The sequence below is a fragment of the Mustela erminea genome, chromosome 9 (genome assembly GCF_009829155.1).
Source record: "Mustela erminea isolate mMusErm1 chromosome 9, mMusErm1.Pri, whole genome shotgun sequence".
Taxonomy (NCBI): domain Eukaryota; kingdom Metazoa; phylum Chordata; class Mammalia; order Carnivora; family Mustelidae; genus Mustela; species Mustela erminea.
The window spans coordinates 18,998,346-19,025,373 of record NC_045622.1 but is presented as its reverse complement, the minus strand read 5'-3'; the positions used below and the strand labels follow the sequence as shown (position 1 = coordinate 19,025,373).

At 46.0% G+C, this 27,028-nt stretch overlaps 2 protein-coding genes across 7 annotated transcripts; both read left to right on the top strand.

Annotated features, from left to right (window-relative positions):
* The first annotated feature begins 248 nt into the window (after positions 1 to 248).
* LOC116599060 (olfactory receptor 6X1) lies at positions 249 to 1,211 on the top strand. The gene is given in 1 exon segment (XM_032358715.1): positions 249 to 1,211. A coding segment is annotated over 1 exon segment (936 nt). The 5' UTR covers positions 249 to 275.
* An 8,013-nt stretch (positions 1,212 to 9,224) lies between these two features.
* On the top strand, positions 9,225 to 26,092 carry ZNF202 (zinc finger protein 202). 6 transcript variants are annotated; one of them, XM_032358709.1, is made up of 9 exons: positions 9,225 to 9,346; positions 10,669 to 10,785; positions 14,612 to 14,647; positions 19,268 to 19,772; positions 20,485 to 20,695; positions 21,047 to 21,135; positions 22,361 to 22,490; positions 23,022 to 23,141; positions 23,673 to 26,092. In XM_032358709.1, the coding sequence occupies exons 4-9, from the start codon at positions 19,371 to 19,373 to the stop codon at positions 24,665 to 24,667; spliced, it is 1,947 nt and encodes a 648-aa protein (XP_032214600.1). In that variant the 5' UTR covers positions 9,225 to 9,346; positions 10,669 to 10,785; positions 14,612 to 14,647; positions 19,268 to 19,370; the 3' UTR covers positions 24,668 to 26,092. The 6 variants fall into 6 exon arrangements, with proteins under 6 accessions (XP_032214600.1, XP_032214603.1, XP_032214599.1 ...); XM_032358712.1 differs by lacking the exon at positions 10,669 to 10,785; XM_032358708.1 differs by lacking the exon at positions 14,612 to 14,647.
* The last annotated feature ends 936 nt before the right edge of the window (positions 26,093 to 27,028 follow it).

Genomic DNA, 27,028 nt, shown 5'->3' with positions numbered 1-27,028 from the left:
GCAGAGAGAGAGAGGAGGAAGCAGGCTCCCCGCCGAGCAGAGAGCCCGATGCGGGACTCGATCCCAGGACCCTGAGATCATGACCTGAGCCGAAGGCAGCGGCTTAACCCACTGAGCCACCCAGGCGCCCCTCTTTTCTTTTCTTTTCCTTCTTTCTTTCTTTCTTTCTCTTTCTTTCTTTCTCTCTTTCTCTCTTTCTTTTTGTCCAATCTGTATTTGAGCATGAGATTTGAAGGCACTGCTTTCTTGCTTGTCTTTCTAGAGTATCAAGGGACATGAGAAATGGCACAACAATCACAGAGTTCATCCTTCTAGGATTTCCTGACATCGAAGGACTGCAGGTCCCCCTTTTCGTAGTCATCTTTTTCATCTACCTATTAACCCTTACAGGCAATGGGCTCATAATTGCCATTGTCTGGGTGGAGCCCAGGCTACAAATACCAATGTACTTCTTCCTCTGCAACTTGTCCTTCCTAGAGATCTGGTACACCACCACAGTCATCCCCAAACTGTTGGAAACTTTCGTGGTGGCAAGAACAGCTATCTGCATGCCTTGCTGCCTACTGAAGGCCTTCTTTCACTTTTTCCTGGGCACCACCGAGTTCTTTATCCTCACTGCCATGTCTTTCGACCGTTACCTGGCCATCTGCAAGCCCCTTCGCTACCCCACCATTATGACCAGTAGCTTCTGCCTGCAACTTGCCCTCGGTTCCTGGGTGGTGGGCTTCACCATTGTCTTTTGTCAGATGCTGCTGCTTGTCCAGTTGCCCTTCTGTGGCAACAACGTCATCAATCATTTCTACTGTGATGTGGGTCCCATTCTGAAAGCAGCCTGCACAGACACAAGCATTCTGGAGCTCCTGGGTCTTTTGGCGACCATCCTCGTGATCCCAGGGTCACTCCTCTTCACGGTGATTTCTTATATCTATATCCTGTCCACCATCCTACAGATCCCTTCAGCCACTGGCTGACGGAAGACTTTCTCTACCTGTGCCTCGCACTTGACAGTAGTCTCCCTGCTCTATGGTGCTGTTTTGTTCATGTACCTGAGACCCACAACACACTCTTCCTTTAAGATTAATAAGGTGGTGTCAGTGCTGAACACTATTCTCACACCTCTTCTGAATCCCTTCATTTATACAATTAGAAACAAGGAAGTGAAAGCAGCCCTAGTGAAGGCAATGGCTTGTCCAAAGACTCTTCATCCATAGTAATTATGCAACACATCAAAATGAACTTAAGGCAGATACAACAGTTAAATGTGAAAGAGGACTGTGGAGAAGGTAAAGATGTAAAAGCAAACTATGATGGTTAAAGTTTCCTATAAGAATTTGTTATATATGTTATGTTGTATGTATGCTATGTATGTTCATGTTATATATATATATTCATATATATATATGACATATACATATACATATACATATATAATGTATGTATGTATATTATGACCCAGGAGCCCTTCAAAAGAAATGAACTCATTCTCCAACAAGGAAACCCCACCTTCCAATTCATCCAGTAGAAAGCACAAGAGTCAAGGACAACTGTCAGTAACTTAAAAAAAAAATGTGGGGCGCCTCGGTGGCTCAGTGGGTTAAGCCTCTGCCTTAGGCTTGGGTCATGATCTCAGGGTCCTGGGATCAAGCCCCACATCGGTCTCTCTGCCCGGCAGGGAGCGTGCTTCTCCCTCTTTCTCTGCCTGCCTCTCTGCCTACTTATAATTTCTGTCAAATAAATTAAAAATCTTAAAAAAAAAATGTAAGGAATCCTATCTCCCTCTTTGTTTATAATAACTCTTCTTGCCTCATTTCCATTTCTTTATCAAAGACATAAAACATCCCACATACTTTCTTTTTTTTTTTTTTTTTAAAGATTTTATTTATTTGACAGAGAGAAATCACAAGTAGGTGGAGAGGCAGGCAGAGAGAGAGAGAGGGAAGCAGTCTCCCTGCTGAGTAGAGAGCCCAATGCAGGACTCGATCCCAGGACCCTGAGATCATGACCTGAGTCGAAGGCAGCGGCTTAACCCACTGAGCCACCCAGGCACCCGATCCCACATATTTTCTTAGTACTTAGTCCCTGCACAGTAGAAGTCCCTGGTAGGCTTCTCAATTCTAATGGGTCTTTCAGAAATGTTTTAAAGAAACCAAGTTTTTGTTTGATAATGTGTTAATAAGGGAATTTTCATTTTAATAGAATACAAATGTCTACATACACCTAAATGTGTTTATTCCCACGTAATACCAAAACTTGAGGACAGCATGTGAAAATTTCCAATTGGATTAGGCCAGTTCCTATGTTCCACTCTAAGTAGTCTAGATGCCTATGAAACCAAAAAAAGTTTGAGAGCCAATAGAACTATGAAGGCTTTCTTGCTGGAAAACTCAGCCCCAAGGTTACATTAATGACAGGGCTTGAATGTAAGGTTATCATGTAAGGTCCCTCAAGGAATGACAAACATATTCATTTAACCATGTTCTCAGGCAAGACATTTGGCAGAAAAAGTTTTCTACAGAATGATGATGTAGGTGACTGACAGTTGTAATAACGAGTATTATATATGCCCCTCTCCCCACAGCAAAGAAAATCTATCATTAAAAGTCCACTAAACTGTGATTTTTTTAAAAAAAAGTATTATTTATTGCACATCCCTTTTAATATGTTTTGCAAATGCAAAACAAAGTGTAATGAGGTGACAATGTTATTATCTCGACTGTCCAATTGGATTTTATCTTACAGAGGAGCTGTCTTAGGGCCAGGCAGGTGGAATTGGTCATTGAAGGCAGAGAGAGAGACCCTAAGGATGAGTATTATCAACAGTCCCTTCATCAGAAGAATAATTTAAATTGCCCTGAATGAGAAAATCTGGGTAATATCTAAGTGGTCCTCAGAGAAGAAAATGGCACAGAAAGTAAAGAAAGGAGAAATGAGCAAAAAGATGACTGTAGCAGTAAAGTTTGTGAGAAGTCGTCAGTGGAAATCCTCCAAAGTTGGAGAGCCTACAGAGCATTTTTAAAATAGAGATGCCTATCATCAGTTTGAGGTCACATTTCTACGCTGTTCAACTGTCTTCCTCTTGAATCTTCAGTAAAGTTGCCTACATTACCAAATATATGTATGAACATCATGTGTATGTCACACGTATTCACATATGTGTATGTTGTGTGTGTAATTCAAGGAAGAACTAAGTTTCCTGTCTGGAATGATGTGGTTTGAATTAGAGAAAGCCCACAGAAAAGCTTACAGCAATGGCCACAGACTATGCAGAAATTTTAGGAAGAACTTCAGACTTTTGTTGGCGTGGGCATGGTTCCAGGTCGCCTCTATCTAGGGGAATTGTGATACCTGAGTTATATTATTACTTTAAAACATTTTTAAAATCTGATTTCAAGGGGTGCCTGGGTGGCTCAGTGGGTTAAAGCCTCTGCCTTCAGCACAGGTCATGATCCCAGGGTCCTGGGATTGAGCCCCACATTGGGCTGTCTGCTCAGCAGGGAGCCTGCTTCCTCCTCTCTCTCTGCCTGCCTCTCTGCCTACTTGTGATCTCTGTCTGTCAAATAAATAAATAAAATCTTTAAAAAAAAAATCTGATTTCAGGTTTCGTAAGTATCAGTTTTCCTGGGTCTAGCTTATTGTCTTAAGAGTTACCTGTTTGGGGGCGCCTAGGTGGCTCAGTGGGTTAACCCTCTGCCTTCAGCTCAGGTCATGATCTCAGGGTTCTGGGATCGAGTCCTTCCTTTATCTCTATCCCCCAAAATATATGTTGGCAGTCATCCCCAAAGCATATGACCCACTGATATATATCTAAAGGGTCTCATGACTAAGGTTTTATTAGACAGTAATAAACGATCTTTTCCCAACAATAGCTAGCCCCCTCAAGGTCCTGGAAATCTTGCTTCCAAAATTCCTTAGAGACTTATGTTATCCTTAACCCCCTCCCAGCTTGAAACCTGCATCGGGCTCTCTGCTAGGCAGGGAACCTGCTTCCTCCTCTCTCTCTCTCTCTGCTTGCCTCGCTGCCTATTTGTGATCTCTCTCTGTCAAATAAATAAAATCTTTAGGAAAAAAAAATAAAAAAGAAGGCTTCTTGTTTAAAAAAAAAAAAAAAAAAAGAGTTACCTGTTTGATGGCAGACAGAGGTAACATAAAACACCTTGACAGATCTTATAAAGGAGAGAAGAGAGTACCACCAGACTCTAATTCATGAAAATCAAAACAGACACCATTTATTCATGCATTTTTCATATTTTATTGGTGTATTGGTATCATGTCCCAAGCAATGTGCTAGGTAACTAATTTCTGTTGAAAAAAACATATTTTGGTAGTCTGCCAGAGAATGAGTTCTAGGAGTTGGAAATACCAGAGTTGGAGAGGTCTAGCCAACAAAGAAGCTCCAATATCTGAACATCAAGAATGAAATGAGTTACAGGACTTCTAGGCCCTGCCTTAGATCTTCACCAACATGGTCCCTCCAAAGTCACCTCCAGGGCCTACAGAAGCCAGAGTGCTATTTTGAGGAGAAGGAGCCCTGGTCACAGAGACAACATGGCAAAAATTGACTCTGCACTGCCCTTTTTTCCTAGGGCTCTAGAACCCAAATATCTTCCTCAAATGTACATACCCAGCTTTCTCCAAGAGAATAAGAAATTACACAAGAACTCATCCAAACAATATCATAAACAACTTCTTCCTCAGATCCCTGGATATTAATTATTTTTCTACTACGGGAAACTCTAATGACAAGGTTGAACTCATGCACACAGCTGAGCCAAATCCTTGACAATGAGCTCTTGAGTTAATTTGTAACTGAAAAACGTACGCACTTAAGTAAAGGGGTTGTTTCCATGATGTGTTCCAAGAATACATCAGTTATTAAAAGCAGGGTTCAAGTATTCAAACTTGACATACAGAATTAGACAAGATTAAATAGTTTTCTTCACTACTTAATTTCTCAGAATCTTTAAGACTATGTTAAAAATAAATTTCTAACTTCCAAGCTTATGCATATGAAACTGTCTGTTATATCATCTTGATTTTATCAACAGCCGTGCCTGCTATTAGTGATGTAAACCAGAGCAATGACCATTTCAAAAGGTCCTCTCCTCGGGCGCCTGGGTGGCTCAGTGGGTTAAGCCGCTGCCTTCGGCTCGGGTCATGATCTCAGGGTCCTGGGATCGAGTCCCGCATCGGGCTCTCTGCTCAGCAGGGAGCCTGCTTCCCTCTCTCTCTCTCTCTGCCTGCCTCTCCATCTACTTGTGATTTCTCTCTGTCAAATAAATAAATAAAATCTTTAAAAAAAAAAAAAAAAAAAAAAGGTCCTCTCCTCAACCAATCAAATGGTGGCTTCATGTTCCTGCCTTATTTGGGCAAAACTTCCTTTTCTTATCCAAGATCTAGTCCTTCCCTTGTAACTCAGAAAGATCAAAGTCACTTTTGAGAGGTACAGCTCTTCCTTACCTCTCAGGTAATAAATTCAACTTGACTTTTCAGTTCTAATAATCTTCACATACATTAGAAACTTCCAAGAGGAAGATAGAGAATATGCCTTTCCCAAGCTTACCCAGCTACGGACCACTTTTCTCAACGTGCCTTAGACTAAAGCTTTCCTGCCATCTTCCTTGAGGTGCATCCAAAGTCATCTCTGTGTTTATCAGGCTATTATAATTCCATATTTGTAAATGACCAGCCAACTTGGAGATGAAATTTTTAAGCTCCCATATAAGAAAAACTGAATGCACAAAGAACAGGACATGATTACATATTTACCAAAGCATCTAATGCCTGACCAAGTGGGTCCCCACCACTTTGAATTACATGTTCTCCTTGCAAGTTTAAATGAGTCCAGTTATAAAAATGCCACTTACACATGACTCTTCCAAAACCATTCACTTTCTGCGTTCACCTGGTATTCAGCTAGTCTCAGACTGAACAACTAAAAGAGTAGAATGACATACACTTTCAGATGAGCCCAGTCCACTAATTACTCTTGCCATTTCTTTGATTTTTGGAAAATAGTCTCTCTCTTCCAAGTGCAGAAGCAACCATTTTCCTAATAATTAGGTCTTTGTTCTTCATCAAATACTGTTAAAAAAAATAACAACCTAATGCCCCAATCTCCCCACTACAGCTTTAGTCCAAGCACTTGACCTACAATAATAACTTTATAAATCACCTTTCCACATCCACTCTTGGATCCCTTCATTCTCTTCTGTGGCCAGAAGGATCTCATAAAAATATATATCTATCATGTCACTTAATTAAAATCCTTCAGTGGCTTCCCATTAGCTGTAGCAGATAATGCTTAATTTATTCTATAACACCTTTGGTCTATCAGATCTGATCCCTGTTCACAATACCAGGTCCATCTCATATATTTCTCTGTGGTTCTCTGGCCCTAGACACACTATCCCTTCAGTTTCTCTAATACTCTAAGCTCCTTTCCACCTCAGGACCCTTGCATATGCACTATTTCCCATTACTTCAAATATCCTTTCTTACCCCACTTCCCACTCCTACCCCCAATCTCAGCCTGCCCACTCATCCTTCAGAACTCTGTTCAAAGCTTACTACTCAAGAAAGTTTCCCCTAACCATCTCTCTTCCAGCACCATCACCAGGATTAGGACCGCCAGTCATAAAGTCTCATAACGTGCTGTACTTCTCCTTTGTAGAACCTACCACAGTCATGAATAATTTATACAAATATGTTTCTTTCCTCCCAAACACATACACCACAAGAAAGTTAGCTCCACGAGGACAGGTTGTTCTCCACTGTATTCCATATACTACCACAGTGTCCAGGAATAGTAGTTACTCGATAAATAAATCCCATCGATGAATGAAGGACCAAAAACTGGACTGACAGAAAACCAGTCACATAAAAAATGGACTGTAATCTCTGTAGTTCTGTCTGTAAATATCCCATACTCTGTGGTTTGGGGTTATTTTTTAGATTTTATTTATTTATTTGACAGAGAGAGAAATCACAAGTAGGCAGAGAGACAGACGGTGGAGGGGGGGAAGGCTCCCTGCTGAGCAGAGAGCCCCATGTGGCGCTCAATCCCAGGACCCTGGGATCACAACCTGAGCTGAAGGCAGTGATTTAACCCACTGAGCCACCCAGGCGCCCCCCCATTCTCTGTGTTTTAAAAGTATAAATTAATTACCATAAACAATATTAGATTAGAATCTCCAATTTAGGGGCACCTGGGTGGCTCAGTGGGTTAAGGCCTCTGCCTTCGACTCAGGTCATGATCCCAGGGTCCTAGGATCAAGCCCCGCGTCGGTCTCTCTGCTCAGCAGGGAGCCTGCTTCCCTTCCTCTCTCTCTCTGCCTGCCTCTCTGCCTACTTGTGATCTCTGTTAAATAAATAAAATCTTAAAAAAAAAAAGAATCTCCAATTTATACCAATCACAAAAATAAATGCAAAATCTAAAAAGGAGAGCAAAAAATGTAGTAAAAAAAAATATAGGAGGAAGCCCTGATGATTTTGATGTGGAAAAAAATGTTCTGAAATAAGACATGAAAATCAAAGCTACTGAGAAAGAGAGTATCACATTTATCTGATTTGAGTTAATTAAAAAAAAATTTTTTTTAAAGATTTTATTTATTTATTGGACAGACAGAGATCACAAGTAGGCAGAGAGGCAGGCAGAGAGAGAGAGTTAGGGAAACAAACTCCCCACTGAGTAGAGAGCCCGATGCAGGGCTGGATCCCAGGAACCTGGGATCATGACCTGAGCTGAAGGCAGAGGCTTAACCCACTGAGCCACTCAGGTGCCCCCTAAATAAAATCTTTAAAAAAAATTTGAATATGGGGGAAAATATTCTTACATGTGGATTTTAAGATCATACACTGGTGCCGTCTCTGGGAGGTAATTTGGTAGTATTGATTGAATGTATACAACCTATGACCCAGCAATACTTTCTGTCTGTCCCAGAGTAACATTTGCATGTATGCATGAAAAAGATGTTTACTATAGCATTGTTTGTGTTAGTAACAATTATAAACAACACATATTATCTATAGGCAAATGCCTAGTCACACTAAAGAATGTTACGAATGCAAAAAGTAGGAGGAATAAGGCAGATCTGTATGTACTATGAGCAGGTCTCCAAGGCCCAGTACTAGGAGAAAATAGCGAACTGAGGAATCTAACATGAATCCACACTATATATGCACATGCACACAAAATAATATATGACTTCTATGAATACACACGTTTATTATATGTAAATGTAGGGTAAAGGTCTGGAAAGTAAGTACCGGAGAATGAACCTTTGGTGGGAGAGATGAGGAAGCCAGGACTAGTAAAAGATCACTAACTATCTGCAATGTCTGAAATGTTTAGAAAAACATTTATGTATCATTTATGAACTTAATATTTTACAATATTGAATGAAATCCATAACCAGAACATCTGACACACAGTAGGCCTTCACGAACCATATATTCCTGGCCCTCCATCAAAAGTGATGAATACCCCGGCTTCAAACGCAGTAGACTGATCCCAGCAATGTGTCCCACGAAAATAAAACGTGTAAGAAAGACACAGATGGGGGAGGGGGGAGAGAAGGCCCTCCCATGGCACGTGGAAAGTGGTGACTTAGGGGGTTCAAGGGACAGGGAGAGTAAAGAGGAAAATAGCAGAAGTCACTGACCTAGACACAATTGAACAAATAAGATCAGGGAGGTCAGTCATAACAAAACACAAAGACATGCTCGAAGGAAAACAGAAGAGAACAGGATACCCTAACTCTTCCCTTACTAAGCTTCTACTACGTTCCAAAGGGTTCACATGCAATATATCCCTTAGCTCCCAGAGCAAGGCTTATAATTACACCCATTTTAGAAGATGAACACTGAACCTCAGAGGGGTAGAGGGGTTTGCCCGATGCCCCACAACTGTTGGCGAATGCAAGAGCCAAACCCCAAACTACTCTCTTTGCTATCCTGCTTCGCGAACAATTAAGAAAAACCAAGCCTCCAAAATCAAAGCAGAGATCAAAAAACGGTGAAACGGGTCTGTGCGTAAACTGAAGGCCCGGGGCTGCAGGAGGGGCGTGCGGCTGGAAGCGGTCTGGCCCCAGGCTTTCCGCGCTGGGTCCCCGCGACCATCAGAGCCTCCACCCGCGCCGAGCACAGAGACCAAACCTCCCACCGCCTAGAAGGGCTCCAGCGTCGCAAGGAGGCGGGGCAAAGCCCAGTTTCCGGTTCCGGGCGCAAAGGCCCCACGTGTTCCGACCCGCCAGGCGCCGCGCGGCTCGGATCCGGCGGCGCTGCTACGGCCGGGAGTGGGTGGGGGAGAAGCCGGGGCAGGGGAGGAGCCGCCGGAGCTGTCGGAGCCGTGAGTGCTGAGGGGCTGGGCCGGGTCGGGCCGGGCCGGATCGCGTGGAGTCGGGCAGGGCAGGGCGGGGAAGAGGGGGGAGAGGTCTGAGACCCCGCCCCCCCAGAGCCTGGGGAGATCGCACTGTCCTGGAAGAAGGGGCGGCGGCAGGGCAGTGAGGGGGCCGAGGCGTTGCGGTCCCCGGGGCTCCCGTGGCCAGAGCTCGAACCTCTGGGGACGCGGATGGCGCTCCGGGCTTCTTTCGGTGCAGCCACCGCCCTCCGCCCCCTCCTGAGGCCTGCAGAAACGCTGTTAGTTCGTACCTCCCTTTGCTTCCGCGCCAGCTGGCCCCCCCCCGGCACCGAGAGAGGAGTAGCCTAGGCCCCTCTGTTTCCCCCAGCTTTTTCTCACCCCGTCTTGAAGATTGTTCAAGAACCAACCCCCTTCCATCCCCCGCAGTCTCCCGGCCCAGACCAGCCCCATTTCTTTCCACCACCAAACTCCCCCCTCGCCAACACACGTACAGATACACTCACCCGTGATCTTATCACCCTTGGACACCGTCTGGCCTGTGGCTTTTCAGCTGCCACTGTGACCGACCCCACGTTTCCCTTCAAGCTAGTAGCTTCTGTCTCCACTTGCAGCTTCCCTCCCCCCAAGCCCTCACAGCCAGTTTTGGCACTTCGGAACCCCACCGTTAGCAGGAGTAGACAGGCCTCTGCTTCTTGTCTGGTTTGACCAAAAGTTTGTTAGTTCGTATGCCTTGGATATTCTGTTTTCTCAGGGGGCAACCCAGTTTTTATTTTTCTGGGCATTGGAGATTCTTGTCTCCCAGGCCCTTTGATTACCCTGGCTGCCTCTGTTCCTGTACTGACCACCCCAAAGGTGACCTCGTAGGCCTAGCTGTTCTGTGACCTCCTTGGTCCTGGAGAGCACTGTCACATCCAGGCTCTCACTCCGATGTCAGGGTGAGAACTGTCGGTTTTCCTCTGTCCACACACTGCAGGGGACCCCCAGGACAGCCCGACTCGGGAGCCACAGAAAGCTAGTGGAGTCCCCCTTCCCTCTTCCCAGCTTCTCTTCTAAGTCACCCCCCCCCCCACCCCGGGGCCTTGATCCAGAAAGCCACTTTAGAAAGGTTGTGAGGAAGCCATTGGGAGAGAGGCGTGTTGGTGGGAAGTATGTGACAACCAAGCAGTTAGGGTTTGTGGCCACTTGTCTTGGGTAACTTTCTGCTGATAGATCTAGTATAAGAGGGCTGGCAGGGTTGGAGGGAGGAAGGGGATTTTTCCTCTTAGGATCAAATACCTGGGATTCATAATCTTTCCCCCTTTCTCCTCCAGCTGTACCCCTTTTGCACTCTTTTAAATACTATATTGCAGTAGACAGTCATTTCAAGGGCACAGCAAAGTTTACTACGATGTGAGGGACTCTTGGGCATTACAAACTATACAGATGAGGTAAGTTACAGGTTTACATTTTTTTGTGGTTAATTTGGCACAGGCATAAAACAGCCCTAGACTCTTGACTTTTGCAAACTTTCCTTTAAATTTAGGCAGCACCGGGGTGCCTGGGTGGCTCAGTGGGTTAAAGCCTCTGCCTTCGGCTCAGGTTATGATCCCAGGGTCCTGGGATCGAGCCCCGCATCGTGCTCTCTGCTCAGCAGGGAGCGTGCTTCCCTCCCTCTCTCTCGCCTACTTATGATCTCCGTCTGTCAAATAAATAAATAGAATCTTAAAAAAAAAAAAAAAATTGGGGCAGCACCGGAAAAGTTGGATGCTTTCTGCGGAACCTCAAGTTTACTTTCTTTAGGTACTGGCTCTCAAACTTAATGTGCATCTCAAGCACCTGAAGGGAAGGCTTGTCAAAGAGATTGCTGGGGCCTCCCCCAGAGTTTCTGATAACAGGTCTGGGCCTGGGCTTGAAAGTCTGCACATTTCTGACAAGTTTTTAGGTGCTTGTGCTGCTGGTTTGGGTTTCTCACACTGAGAACCACTGCCTTTAGCCAAGCTCCTTCACATAAACAGTGCAGTGGTTTGGGGAATCAAAAGACATATGTGTGTACTTCTGTTAGAAACCAGTAATATGATCTTGTGTGGATAATTTAACCACTTAGGTCTGAGTTCTTTCGTTTTTAAAATTAAGAAAGCTTACTTTAAAAACAAAACAAAACAAAAAAACCCTCAGTAATTGCTAGTGTTCTTATGCCAAATAGAAGATGAAATATTGATGAGTTTTCCCCTTGATTTTTCTTAATTCTCTTGATAGGAGCCTCCATTTTGACCATATTACTTATATCCTTATTTAGGTTTTTGCTACGAATTGCTAGTATGCTAAAGTCCCTGCTGTTTCGTAACTACTTACTAAATTCTTTAAGATTAGAGCCAGTGCTTTTTTCATCTTTCTCCTTCTGGCAGTTTGGATTGTGTGAGACACACAATTGATGGTCAGTAGGTATTGTAGAATGAATAGCCTTATCCCCATATCCCCTGCTATCTTTTCCCTTTGAAGAAGTTTTTCTTCCCTAGTTTTGCATCGTAGAGCGGTATATGGCTATGCCACTTGATTCCCCCAGGCCATTGGGATAAATGCTGGTGCCAAATTCCTATAACTGTCCCTGTGAGTGATTTATTACCAAGGTCCTGGCACCCACTGATTCTAAATTTTAGTGCATCCGTATCCAAGTTGGAGTAGGAGAAATAGCTTAATAAAATTCAACACATTTTACTGAGCACCTTTTCTACCAAGCATTCAACAAAGCGTTAGGCACTTAGAATATAAAAATGAATAAAGAGGTCTTTGCCATCCCAGGATGCCTTCTACTCTTTGTACCATGATTTTATCTGCAGTGGAAACCTGCTGCTCTTCTGATTCCTCTGGTCTGCAGGCATGGGGCCCATCTTTTATCATCTCCTCATAAGTGAGGGAGCCTCGGGCAATGCCGGAAGGAAGTCCTCTAGATACAAAGCAAAGAGTATTTTGACAATATCAGTTACAAAACTAAAACCATAATACATGACCCTTTATTTTTTTTTTTTAAGATTTTTATTTATTTATTTGACAGAGAGAGATCACAAGTAGGAAGAGAGGCAGGCAGAGAGAGAGGAGGAAGCAGGCCCCCGCTGAGCAGAGAGCCCGATGTGGGACTCGATCCCAGGACCCCGAGATCATGACCTGAGCCGAAGGCAGCGGCTTAACCCACTGAGCCACCCAGGCGCCCCAATACATGACCCTTTAATTCACTGTTCCTAATTACCCAAATTTACTCTTCGGGTCAGGGTCTAGTTATAAAATATATTATCCTGTTGTTTTTCATTAAATGATGTTTCCTGCATCCCTGTGATTGGCCTTGGTCATGTTTATTGTAGTAATGAATTGGGTACAGCTACTTTAACTCTGGCTGCGTTACGAGCACTGCCTCCCTCATTAGGATGGGTGTCTGGTTTGGTGAGTGCCCTTTTCCCACTTCAGACCACTTTGTGACGTTCTGCCTTAAACTGAGCCCTAAGGGGCGCCAGGGTGGCTCAGTGGGTTAAAGCCTCTGCCTTCAGCTCAGGTCATGATCCCAGGGCCCTGGGATCGAGCCCCACATCGGGCTCTCTGCTCTGCAGGGAGCTTGCTTCCTCCTCTCTCTCTCTGCCTGCTTGTGATCTATGTCTGTCAAATAAATAAAATCTTTTAAACTGAGCCCTATAATTGACCTGCTTTATTTAAGCCATTGACTACCTCTACGTAACTGTTAAGGTTAAGAAGCCTAGCTTCCCATTGGACATTAACCAGTATTGTCAGGACGGCCAGATACTCCGTTCTGGATTCTTAAAATCTTGTTTTTGGCTTCTACCCATCTAAACTGTTTGAACTGTTTGAACTTCTTAGGTTAGGCGCAGGTATTCAGTAAAGAAGCCTTATATCCTTGTTCCTCTCAAAGCCCCTCTGTTACCATTAAAAAGCAAGATGGTTTTTCAAAGAATGATCCAGCTTTCTGTCTTTACATGGAAAATCATTCCCATTTCCCAGATAACACATCTTGAGGAGGTAGAACCCAGATCCCCTACCTGCAAGGGCAGAAGTACCAGCAGTCCTGCACGGCCTCCTGGGCCTGTGGTACACACCTAGAGAAAACATTTTAATTCAAAATAAAGTGAATTGGTATGCTTTTTATAGTTTATTTCACATTCTTTTTTTTTTTTTTTTAAGATTTTATTTATTTATCTGACAGATCACAAGTAGGCAGAGAGGCAGGCAGAGATAGAAGAAGGGAAGCAGGCTCCCTGCTGAGCAGAGAGCCTGATGTGGGACTTGATCCCAGGACCCTGAGATCATGACCTAAGCTGAAGGCAGAGGCTGTAACCCACTGAGCCACCCAGGCACCCCAACATTTTACTTTTGATAATAACAGTAGACAGGCCAAGATTTTTCCTGTGCATTTAAATTTTTTTTTTTGGAATGACAGTGAAATAAAGGGCCTTTTGCTTGTTCATTGTTTAAATCTTGTGTTCTTCCCAAAAGGATTTAAAGTAGTTGGAAGGGAAGAGAACAAAATAAATTGAGCATCTGCTCTCTACTGGGCTCTATGCTATAGTGATTCTGTATGTAACATCATTTACTCCTTAAAGAACCGTGGGAGTTAGGTAGGATAGCCACATTTTGAGAATGAGACGCAAGACATAGGGAGTGTCACGTGGCCAGTAAATGAGGAGAGGGATCCAAACCCAAGGCTCCAAAGCCCCAAACCATTATGTGGAAAGCATGAATACACACTTGTGTACAGGACAGTTAACCATAAAAGATAATCTCTGCAGTAGAGGGATCATACCAGATAATCTTTAGTTTTAAACAAGAATACAGCGGAGCCCCTGGAGGTGTCTCGGTTAAGCATCCAGCTCTTGCTTTTGTCTCAGATCACAGTCTCAGGGTCATGAGGTAAAGCCCCGTGTGGGGCTCTGTGCCGAGTGCAGAGTCTGCTTGAGTCTTTGCCTCACCCTCTATCCCTTCCCATCCTTTCTTCCTCTCCTTCCCTCTCTAAAAAAGAAAAACCTCAGCGTTAGAACAGGGCAGTTAACAATTTAGTTGATTCCTATTCTAGAATGATGATAGGAGCAGTTGGAAGGTCTGGTTAGCCCCAGAGAACAGGCATACCCAGATTTCCAGGTTATGGGCCAGCATTAGGGTAAAAAATAAAATTGGAGGCAGTCATTTGAACCCTGATGCCTACTGAAGATGATTTGCCAGTAAATAGATCACTATCTCTCTATTGCTGTATGACCACAAACCTTGTCATTTAAGGTCCAGAAAGCCCTCCCGAAGCAGTCAAATTTTCAGGTAGGGAACCAGATATCCTCTTATTGCCTGCAGTTTTTGTTCTTGTCCATAGAATGCAGTTACGGCCTTCGCTGGCATGTGACACATTTAGATAAGGGGCAGAGGTAGCTGGACCAAAGGTGGGAGAAAGCTCTTGCCTTTTCCACAACTCCCCAGTCCTGCTCCATACACCCTAGAAACACTCAAAACGAGGTCTTGGAGCATGCCCAGCCCTAGGCTTGTGAAGCCTTTCTGTAGACATTGTTTCAGAGCCTTCTAGAACCAAGTCTTTTGCTCTTCCTGGCCTGGCTTCAGTCTCTATAGAGTCTTCAGTTCTTCTGTCATTGTGGAACCCTTCCAAGGGGAGACATGGAGGGAAGGTATTAGAAGAGCATGGACAACAAGTTGCAGGATGGATTGCAGTGTAGCATATCCCAAGAACCTAGAATGAAACAGTGTCCATTTTCTGTTTCTAATACTTGACATTTGCACAGCACATTTTCGTTCATTAGCTCACAGAGTTCAGCTAGTCCTGTGAATTAGAGTAGTTATCTGCAGAGGACTCTTGTATCATCTCGTGGTTCCCTTAGAGCTCCTCCAGTTACTTGAGGATGTGGGGCTGGGACGTGCATCTTTGGAAACCTAACCCAGTGTTCTTTCCACGCGCTGCCTGCCTCCTATTCCTTCCCATTCCTTGTCCCATCAGGGGCTCCTTTTCTGCCCATCATCTGCCATTGCTGATCTGTTTGTCTTTGTCTCTTCCTAAGCTGCCAAAGTAAATCCAAAACAAATAGTGGAAACTTCAGTTCACAATTTCTGAGAGGATTTAGAAATGGCAGGTTTTAATGTAGACCTTGTACGTTCCTTTGTCTTTGGAGAGCAAAGCCCTCTGAGAGCAGGAATGCTTCTGTCAATGCAGACTTCATAGACTCTGAAGTAGATGATCTCTGGTAGCCAGTGCTATGTGGAAACGAGGAGCACTTCTAGTTCGCCTCCCTGGGCACGGGTCCTCAGACTTCAAAGATGATTGCGATCCCTTCATTAAGCCAAAAGACTATCAATTCATTGTTATCTCAGAACTCCCAAAGAAAACAGCTTCACTGAAGATGGGCATAAAATTTTAAAAGCTACAAACCGCATAGTAAACAGACTACCATGGGGTAGAGACAGCAGATCCGGTAGGTAAGACAGTGACCACATAAAGATCTAGCAATGAGGGAACTCTGTAAAGCAGGCTATGAAATGAAAGTAAGTAGTGGATGTTTAAGGCTACCAGAAGAGAAATAAGAGCATGAATTAATGAAAAGCCATTTGAGATAAGAGATAATAAGAATAAACAACAGGGTCATTGAAATTAAACTCCGTTTTATGGGCAGCATGACATTAGACCCAACTCTTTTTTTTTTTTTTTTTTTTTTAAGATTTTATTTATTTATTTGACAGATCACAAGTAGGCAGAGAGAGAGAGAGAGGGAAGCAGGCTCCTTGCTGAGCAGAGAGCCCGATGCAGGAATAGATCTCAGGACCCTGAGATCATGACCTGAGCCAAATGCAGCAGCTTAACCCTCTGAGCCACCCAGGTGCCCTAGACCCAGCTTTTAAGAGTGGATTGTTAACCTTGAAGGTAGATCTGGGACTGAGGTAATGAAGCCCCCAAAGACTAAAAAATGAAGAATGCCTCAGATTGCATGTGGAGAGGGGTCTGCAGGGGGCAGGACCGGGAAGACTAGGGGTGAAATTTAAACGAAGTTGTTCATTCAACATACAAGCATCTGTTAAATGCCAGGGTGATGTAGGAGATGGTCATGTTTTAAAAGTTCCTCTTGGGCGCCTGGGTGGCTCAGTGGGTTAAGCCGCTGCCTTCGGCTCAGGTCATGATCTCAGGGTCCTGGGATCGAGTCCCGCATCGGGCTCTCTGCTCAGCAGGGAGCCTGCTTCCTCCTCACTCTCTCTCTCTGCCTGCCTCTCTGCCTACTTGTGATGTCTCTCTGTCGAATAAATAAATAAAATCTTTAAAAAAAAAATAAAAATAAAAGTTCCTCTTAATGCCTTTCAGTGGTTCATAATGACTCAACCAGGGGAATGGCAGTGGAGATGAGATGGATTTGAGAGACCCTTAGAAGGAAGGATTAACAAGATCGGTAAATTAAAAAGTATAGAAACAGTGGAGGGGAAGGTGGGTTCTTCCTGATAAAAATAAGAAGAAAACTTTATTCATTTAAATTCACTTCATGTGCACTTCATCATACATGTTGGAAACGTCAAGGAGGTTCATAGGAAGCATAGCTGGGGACTGTGTGTGCCATCCCGGGATCCATACCATGGGCGTGGCGATGGCGTTGTGCCCAGGTTGCTGCACAGGCACAGTGATGTCCAACCATTTTAAGGATGGGGGAGTGGGATCAAGGAAGACATCTCAGAAGACATGGAATGGAAGCTGCCTTAGAAGTAAAGTTTCACCTAATGAGGGGTGAAGACTCAGAAGGAACAACATGTTCTTTTTTTTTTTTAAAGATTTTATTTATTTATTTGACAGAGATCACAAGTAGGCAGAGCAGCAGGCAGAGAAAGAGGGAAGCAGGCTCCCTGCTGAGCAGAGAGCCCAACATGGGGCTCCATCCCAGGACCCTGGGATCATGACCTGAGCCGAAGGCAGAGGCTTAACCCACTGAGCCACCCAGGCGCCCCGGAACAACGTGTTTTAAAGCCAGAGAGCGTGGGGCTCATGTGTGCTTCACATGCATACTGGGTGTGTGGGTGGGTGTGTGGGTGGGTGTGTTGGAAAGGATTGAAGAGGAGGATGAAAGGAAAGCCTGCCTAATTTATAATACTACGAGTTTCTTTTTCCACTTAAAAGATGGGGGAATGGTTGAGGATCTTACAGGGAAGGGACGTGATCACATTTGCCAAGAGTGCTCATCACTCTTGTGATACTGTCCTCGGTAACTTGAAGGTAACAAACTTGCAGGCGGGGAGCTCCAGGTTGGAGGCAGTTGGGAGTAATTCGGACAAGAACTGATCAGGAGCTACGGTGCAAATCGTGGGAATGCAGAAGAGGGAACATGCCAAGAAATGGAACACACCATGCGGCATTGGAGCTGGGGGGTGGGAAGGTTGCATCTAGAAGGAACAGCCTTCCTATGAGCATGGTATCCTGAAGAGACACCCCCTTTTGGTTGGAAGATCAGTTCGCGATAGCTTAGTGATAACACAGCAAAGGGGAGGGTATGAGGTTTGACAAAGCAGTTGAGGGCTGATGGGGAAGAGCTTCGTGTGCCATGCCAAGGATGTTCTAGCTGATCTTACTAAGAGAAGTATTCTGAAGTGTTGAGTGGTGCAGTTGGGACTCTAATTTAGAAAGATAGTTAGCATTGAGTTGCCATTGCCTTTCTAGGCACTTGACAGTGATATGTTTAATATTCAGTCACCCTAGTAGATGGATACCATCCTTACCTCCACGCCATAAATGGGGAAACAGGCACAGGGAGCATAGGAACTTAACTGTGGCCTCACACCTACCAAATGGCGCACCCCCAGTTTAACGTCTGGCAGTCTGACAGTAGGACTCTCATCCGTCCCTTACACACCCTTGGTGTTTCTCCACCACCACACGCATCAGGACCATGTGTAGCATTTCTAAAGACACAGTTACCTCCATTGACTAAAGCCCAAGTGTCCAGAAGAGTGTTGAGCAGTGCTTATTTTGCAAAAGCTCCACCATGATTATGCTGCCCTCTGTTCCCTCTTACACCGAGATCCCAGGTAGGCAGTAGGGTCAGTAGTCCAGGCAAGAACTGAGGGCCCAAGCTCAAGCGGTCTGTGGCAAAGAGGAGGAGGAAACAGATTGAGAGACTTACAAGGTAGAACTGGTTTAAGGGGCTGTAAGCAGTGGGGAAGAATCAGAATGGAGTCTAAAGATGACAGAGTGGAGTGTTTACTTAGCTAGTGATCTCAGCCAAGATAAGCTCTCAGGAAGTGGGGTGATTTGAGAGTCAGCGGAACTGTCAGTCAGTCAGTTTTGAACACTTGGGTTTGAGGGTCTAGAGGTGTTCCCATTAAGATGTCTTTTAATAAGCAGAATATTGCTCTGGGGGTGCCTGTGTGCCTGCCGCTTTCCTCACTGTTACCTCACACAGTCCGCCCCTCAGATCTCTGAGAGGCCCCCGTTTACAGAGGAGTTCCTGTGGAGTGTGGTCAAGTTTGAAATCAGGCTTCCTAAAGGCTCCCCTGTCTGTTTCAGCCTGGCAGATGGGTCTCTCTTGGTGTGTATGTAAACGTGTGTGTGTGACACAGATGGTGGTCAGTACGATGGGTTCCAGCCGGCGAGGAGCAGCGCCCTTTGTCCTCGCCATTTTCCTTGCAGTTCCACAGGGTTCGTGAAGTCGAGATGCAGTGTTTTTCTGTTTTCTCTGTGGGGTGTGAAACTGGCGGAGGGTGAGGGGTAAGAGAACAAACTTGAGGCATAGATCATCCGATTTCAACCAAATCTGTTTATAGCTGATGGTGGTGGAGATGAGCAGTAGGGTTTTAATAGGGTGAGAAAGTGTTACATGTGCAGGGTCATGAGTGAACTCAGAACTGTTGTCCCTGTGTATCTGCTCATGCTTACGCTCTTGTTTGTCTCTGCTTCTCTGCCCCCAGGTCCCTTGCGAGAAACTCCTTGAGGTGCCCAGGCTGAGACTGAGGGGGAAATGACGGGGTGAGCTCTAGATGGTATGAGACCCCTCCCCACAAGAGCCAAACAATGGCTACAGCCTTGGAACCAGAGGACCAGGATCTTTGGGAAGAAGAGGGAATTCTGATGGTGAAATTGGAAGATGATTTCACCTGTAGGCCAGAGTCTGTCTTACAGAGAGATGACCCTGTGCTTGAGACCTCGCACCAGAACTTCCGGCGCTTCCGCTACCAGGAAGCCGCGAGCCCTCGAGAAGCTCTCATTCGGCTGCGAGAACTTTGTCATCAGTGGCTGAGGCCAGAAAGGCGGACAAAGGAGCAGATCCTAGAGCTGCTTGTACTGGAACAATTCCTTACTGTCCTGCCTGGAGAACTGCAGAGCTGGGTGCGGGGCCAACGGCCAGAGAGTGGCGAGGAGGCGGTGACGCTGGTGGAGGGTTTGCAGAAACAACCCAGGAGACCAAGGCGGTGGGTGAGGAGGGGGAGTCCTGATCTGTGTGATGTGGAGGGGGCTATTTGCTGGAAGGATGGATTTGGGGCATAGGGCGTACAGGGAGGGCCCTCATTGTTCACCCTTTAAAACTAATTGGCTCTGCTCTTGGGTTGCACCTAGATGCAAAAGGGGCAGAGGGGTGTGTGTGTGTGTGATTGCGTGTGTTTGTGTGAGTGAGTGAGTGAGTGTGACTTCTTTGGCTTTTGAAATCCCTGCTTAGGAACCATCTTAGGGACCTCAGCACTCAAGGATCAGATGGCTTTGGTTTTCCTTTCCTTAGCTGTCGAGCCTCCAGTTCTTGAGGAGGCCAGTTTTGTGACTTCCTCAAAGGTCCTCTTAGACTCTCAGTCACAGATCCCCCTCCTGAGACCATAAGACAGGGAAGCAAACAACGAGGAGCCACAGGTGGGAGCAGTGGAGATGGAAAGGATGGGTGTCTCAGAGCCCCAGGTGACAAGGGCAGGGGTGAGGGCAGTGAGGAAGCTGTGCAGCAGTGTCCGAATGTCTCCACCTCGTCCTGGCGAGGATAACCTTCAACAACTTGGGTGTCCCAGTAGCACCAGAGACTCCCCTCCTTATCTAGGACCCTCTGGGAGTGTTTCTGTTGGCAGCGTCTCCTAAAATAAGCCCTGATGTCAACCGAGACTTTCCTCTTGACTCCATGCTGACTGGAAATTGGAATTATTCCCAGGTGACTGTCCATGTTCATGGCCAGGAGGTCCTGTCAGAGGAGACGGTGCATCCGGGAGCAGAGCCCGAGTCACCTAGTGAGCTGCAGAACCCTGTGCAGATCTCGACTCCTGAGGCATCCTGTGAGGAAACTGTACAGAGCCCGGATCTGGGGCCACTGGAAGAGCAGAGCCTGTACCATGAATTGGAGTTCCAGCCCCTGCAGGAGAGCGGTGGGAAGCCTCAGCAGAAGGGGGCATTGTGGCGGGCAGAGTGTGGGAAGGGGGCTAGTTCCCCTCTACGGAGGAGGCTAGGGATGCAGCATAGTGGGAATAAATCACAGAATCCAGGGTATTGAGAGGAGACATTCCTAGCTAGCGTCCCCCAGAAACCCGGCCAAGCTGAAATAGCCAACCCATCCTTGCTTGTCCTCTTGGCATGTCAGTAGTTTTCCACATGGTGGCAGTGGGAGGACTGACCTGCCCTTGGGCCGGTTTCTGGATTCCTGCCAAAGAGCAGGAGAGCCGGTCAGCTGTTGCCGCTTACACCGCACGTTGCTCATCTTTGCCTTCTTTTCTTCATAGAGGTGCCGGCGTCCCAGGACCCAGATCTTCCCGAAGAGAGGAGCACTGGAAACCCAGAGATGGTTGCCCTTCTTACTGCTCTTTCACAGGTGTGCTCTGGTTTCCCCTCTGTGCCTCAGAGAATTTGAAGAGCCACCAGGCATTAGCTGAACAGGTCGGACAGGGCACAAATTTCCACTCTCCTTTGCCAACTTAAGTTCTCAGTTCTAGACGTGCCTGCAGCAGGGGAGTTGCATGGAAGGGGATGAATGACCGTAGTCTCATTTGGATCTGCAGGCTCCAGAGCCTTTTCGTTTGCCACTGCCCAGAGAGAGGGACTAACAAAATGGGATTATTTCATAACTCTGGTACAACCCGGAAGTGGCTGAATGAGGGCTTATTTTTGGTTTTTAGAAGTCAGCTTGCTAGTCATTTGTGAGAATGGCTGACTGCTGTAGAAATGCTTTCTGAAATTGTGTGGTATCCTGTCACAGGGGCTGCCCTCAGGCCACAACACATAGGAAGCCCTTCCCATGGTCAGGGCCTCAAAACTAGGCTGTGATGCTGGAGAGGAAAGGAAAAGGCTGCATCTGTGGTTTCACACTGCAGTCCAGGTGCCACCGAAGGGCCTGTGTGTGCTGTGCTGACCCTGTAGGTGATAGGGGTGCCTGGAGAAGGTCAGGGAAAGCTTTCCAGAAAAGGTGAATTTTTGCAGAAATATAGGTGGCATTAAGGCATCAGATAAGGTGTTAATGAAGACCTTTAAGACTCTTCTTGTACGGGGGCGCCTGGGTGGCTCAGTGGATTAAGCCGCTGCCTTCGGCTCGGGTCATGATCTCAGTGTCCTGGGATCGAGCCCCGCATCGGGCTCTTTGCTCAGCGGGAGCCTGCTTCTCTCTCTCTCTCTGCCTGACTCTCCGCCTACTTGTGATTTCTCTCTCTGTCAAATAAATAAATAAAATCTTTAAAAAAAAAAAAAAAAAAAAAAAAAAAAAAAGACTCTTCTTGTACGTTAACCAGTGTGCTCCAGAAGAAGAGCAGAGTCTGGCCCTGAGAGAAAGCAGTGGGACTGGGAGGCCCAGAGGAGGAAATAAGAAAGTGCAGAAATAGGAAGTCGGGGAGCAGCAGCCCGGAGTGCTGCAGATTTCCCGAAGGGACCCCGGAGTCCTATGTGCATGCCTTTTGTCTCCAGCCATAATCTTCATCCCACGAACAAGATAGGCACCTCTGGGAGCATCCCGGTTGTTTTGTTTTGTTTTTAATTTGTTTTGTTTTGTTTTGTTTTAATTTTGGGGGGGGAGCATCCCGTTTTAACCGAAGCCTGTGTCTTTTCAGGGATTGGTAACTTTCAAGGACGTGGCTGTGTGCTTCTCCCAGGACCAGTGGAGCGACCTGGATCCAGCACAGAAAGAGTTCTATGGAGAATATGTGTTGGAAGAAGATTGTGGAATTGTGGTCTCTTTGTGTAAGAAATTTCAAGTGTTTCTAGGGTGTTTGAGCACAGAGGTCTTTCTCCTCTTGAAAGTTGTGGGGGTCTTAGGCCTTAGAACTGTATGCGCCACGCTTCTCTTAGCCTACCCCACCAGCAAGACTGAAGGATGAGCTGAAAGCAAGACAGTGTCCTTCCAAGTTAAAGGGAAGAGGAAATGCTTAGAAAGTGGTTGGAAACTTCTAATAAGAAAATAAAATTATAATATATAGCTTTAGTATATTTGAGGTGGTGTGAGTTTTGAAACAAGCAGTAGAAGTTGAAGCTGATCTGCTTACTTGAATATGGGGAAAGAGGGAGCATTAACAGTCCTAGACTATCAAGTTGCAGACGAAGGGCATGAAGTATGCAGGATTTGGTGAGAAGTGCTCAGGCTAAAAAGACCAGATTGGAGCCACTGACTGGGCCGACCATTTGTTCTTCAGTCGACCCAACAGCAAAGATCTGCTCTTAACACAGGGAATTGCTGAACCAATCGTAATGTCCCACTTTCCCTCTCTTGAGCAGCATTTCCAATCCCCAGACTAGATGAGATCTCCCACGTTAGAGAGGAAGAGCCTTTGGTCCCAGATATCCCAGAGCCTCAAGAGCCTCAAGAGCCAGAAATCCTGAGTTTTACCTACACAGGTGAGGAACAACAAAAGGCATCTTCCCCCGCAGGGCTGGCACTTCCCCTCTCCCTCTGGGGTGCCCCTCTCATTGGTTCTTCTGACCTGTTGGCCATTACCCCTGTCTCTCTCTGAATGCCACATTCTTCTGTCTTCATCCTCCCCTTTCCCCTCCCGTCATTCGTGTGAGGGGTATGTAATGCAAGATGGTGGAAAAAAAAAATGGGAACTTTGGAATGCAGCTGTAGTCCTTTACTAAGCAGGTCACTTAAACTCTTGGTCCTCAGTGTCCACATTTGTGAAATGAGGATGATAATTTTTGTCCACACCAAGGCTTGTTGACAGTATGAGATAATGTATAAGAAAGTGCCTGGCACATGACAGAAATGAGTTGACTGGTTATTTCCTTCTCTCCCAGCCTCTGCAGTTATGAAATATGGGCTTCTCTCTGTGGTCTTGCCGTCCCAAGACCATTTAAAAATCCCAGCGTTGTGTGGAAGGCATTGTCCCCTCTATAATTTCCCTTGTTCTCCTCTTACCCTCTCTACAGGAGATAGGAGTGAGGATGAAGAAGATTATCTCGAGCAAGAAGATCTGAGTTTGGAGGATCTGCACAGATCGATTTTGGGAGATCCCGAAATCCACCAGACTCCAGACTGGGAAATAGTCTTTGAGGATGATCCAAATAGACTTAACGAAAGAAGATTTGGTACAAATATTTCTCAAGTTAATAGTTTATCGAATCTTCGGGAAACCATGCCTCTCCACCCCTTGTTAGGGAGACACCACGACTGTCCTGTATGTGGGAAGAGTTTCACTTGTAACTCCCACCTTGTTAGACACCTAAGAACTCACACAGGAGAGAAACCCTATAAATGTATGGAATGTGGAAAAAGTTACACGCGGAGTTCGCATCTTGCCAGGCACCAGAAGGTCCACAAAATGGGCACGTCATATAAATTTCCCCTAAACCGGAAGAATTTGGATGAGACCTCCCCTCTGGTCCAGGCTGAGAGAACTCCACATGTTGAGAAACCCTATAGATGTGACGATTGTGGAAAACACTTCCGCTGGACCTCAGACCTTGTCCGGCATCAGAGGACACACACAGGTGAAAAACCCTTCTTCTGTACTATTTGTGGCAAAAGCTTCAGCCAGAAGTCTGTGCTGACAACGCACCAAAGAATCCACCTTGGAGGCAAACCCTACTTGTGTGGAGAGTGTGGAGAGGACTTCAGTGACCACAGGCGGTATCTGGCACACCGGAAGACACACGCAGCCGAGGAGCTGTATCTCTGCAGCGAGTGTGGGCGCTGCTTCAACCACAGTGCCGCGTTTGCCAAACACCTGCGAGGACACGCCTCTGTGAGGCCTTGCCGGTGCACCGAATGTGGGAAGAGCTTCAGTCGGAGGGACCACCTCGTCAGGCATCAAAGAACCCATACTGGCGAAAAGCCGTTCACGTGCCCTACCTGTGGAAAAAGCTTCAGCAGGGGCTATCACTTAATCAGGCATCAGAGGACCCACTCAGAAAAGACCTCTTAGCTAGGTTCCCATGTGAGGAGGTCTGCATTCAGCCCTCACCTGGGGATGGGCCAGGAGATGCCCTCTTGTCAGCCTGGGAAGACCTTTTCTGGGGAGTCTCCCTGACGTGCCCAGATCTACATCACCTCTTCCCACAGCTAACTAAAGTCCCCCAGGCAGAACCTCTCAACCTTCTTCTACACCTTGAGGAGGTTTTTTGCCCAAAGTACAACCTGGGTGGAGGCTTCTCCTTGACTGGAGTGTTCCTGCCTCTACCTCATGGGTGTGAAGCAGGAGATGTAGAAGACTTAACAATATCATGGTTATTATACTTTCCCCTAAATAGGCTGTTGCATATCCTAAAGACTGCTTCACAGCCTCAAGTATAAAGTTGCCCAGGACAGCCCTTTAGGTTTGGTGAGGGACGGGCCTCTAGGATTCTGTCCTTACTGGGCTCAGATCTTAAAGCACACAGCCCTGAACTCAAGGCAGGAGATCTGCATCCTCATGGCTCTGCCACACATTCACGTGATAACTACAAATCTCTCACTGGTTCACTTCTTCACCATGCACTTTCCTTTGATACCTGGGGAGAGGTGGGAGAAGTGTCTGATGGGGGAAAACCTTGAGGCTGTTTCATATGGACCTTGTCAGGCTGCTTCCTTACCTGTTGCCAAAATACCAGGGGCCAGACCCTGCTAGAAAGGAGGATTTAGTCAGAAGCCTCTTTCGCTGGGGGTGTTTCCCTGTTGGAATACTCTGTCCACCCTCCTTAGTATTCTACCAGCCTCTTGGTTTTGCCCCTAGCACTTCTGCAAAAGGGAGATGGAACAGCTGGGTGCCAGGGGAGTCAGTAAAGCATAATGACATCACAGTGAAGTCATTTACATTCCCACATACGTACAAGCCCACCCACCCTGCCCTCTTTGCGTGGGTTTGCAAAGGGATTTTGGAACCATGTCAGCTAACCTAGGTACGATAATAATTACAAAATCACAATTGACTGGGTCACTTCATTTATATGAAGAACACAAGAAGACCTGAGACCAAATTATGAGGAAAATTTTGTAAAAGCTGTTGCTGCTGGCTAAGGCCATCAAGACTATACTGACACCCAGCCCCTATCATCCCTGCCTTGGTTCTCTGATATCAGGGAAAATTATGAACCCCAGCACCTGGGACCCTGAAGAATTTACCAGGAGTAAATGGCTTTCATGTATTTGCGTTGTTTGCTTTTTCTTATGTGATCTCATTTTTATGTAATTAAGAACTAAATAGTAGTATCTCATGGCTGATAGTAGGTTCTCTGTTGCCTGATTAAGGATCCTTGGAGATGGGGAGGAATAATTACGAGCCTCACCTGCTCTGCTTGTGGGAGTGGCAAGGACTGGGTGAGCGTCCTCCATAAATGGAGCATAGGGTATGGGATTAAAGCATGAGAAGGGAGATTGTCTTCTGTGCCTGGTTTCTTCAGCTGTTTCTCAATCCATTATGTGCCAGTGTGTACAGAGAGAATGGGTAGGATAACAAGGTTTCAGCCCTAACAGCTCAACAACGCAATTCACATTTTGGCTGGTACTGAGAACTCCAGTTGCCCAGTGTGGCTTTAATACCAGTCAGCCGTTGTCCTGGAAATACACAGGTATGGAATAAATAAAAGTAACAAAGGCAGCCCCATCCCCTGGTTTCTGGAACTTTCCATTTTATTAACTTCCCTAGGCTTCAGGTTCCAGATAGTTCGGGACGTCATACATCCAAAGACATCAAGGAGTACACAGTAGTTTTCCATGAGGCAGATCATGGTTGGCAGAGCCGAAGTTGGATTAGATGGCCTACTGAGGGAAGGTTCACGCCTGTGGTTTGCACAAGATACTCCTCATGGGCAAACATTTCTGAACCCTAGATCTAAGGTCTAAGCAATTTGTGTTGGGTGAAATACAACCTCAAGAGATCATTTTCCCTAGCTTACACCAGTTATGGGAGCTGATAAAACTCTGGAGGTAGCCGAACAAATTCGTTCTAACAGAACAGTGGTTTTGATCACTGATTTACCTGCATTACTGCAATAAGTGAGAAACTGTCGAGAGAATTCTACATGAGGAAAAGCGAGAGACTGGTCTAGTTTGTTGGCACATCAAATAGTTCTTTTATTCCCAATTCCCCAGCGAAGTCACATATGCAGACACTAAATCTCTGCTTGCTTGTGAAACACTTTATTTTCTTGGTCTCGTGGAGGGGCGTGCCATCTCCTAAACCCGAGCATGAGCAGAGCTGCAGTTCGCAGCAGAAGGGCCTCTGCTAGAACCTGTGGGGAGCAAGAGACTACACCTGAACAGGGGAAGGGGCTGGGCCCTGGCTACCCTCACGGGGGGTCCCCATAGA

Excerpts from the sequence above, each read along its gene's own strand:
- ZNF202 (XM_032358711.1), top strand. The coding sequence starts at position 19,371 with ATGGCTACAGCCTTGGAACCAGAGGACCAGGATCTTTGGGAAGAAGAG. Across the intron at positions 21,136-22,360 it reads TTCTTACTGCTCTTTCACAG|GGATTGGTAACTTTCAAGGA; the intron begins GTGTGCTCTGGT and ends GTGTCTTTTCAG. Across the intron at positions 23,142-23,672 it reads CCTGAGTTTTACCTACACAG|GAGATAGGAGTGAGGATGAA; the intron begins GTGAGGAACAAC and ends CCCTCTCTACAG.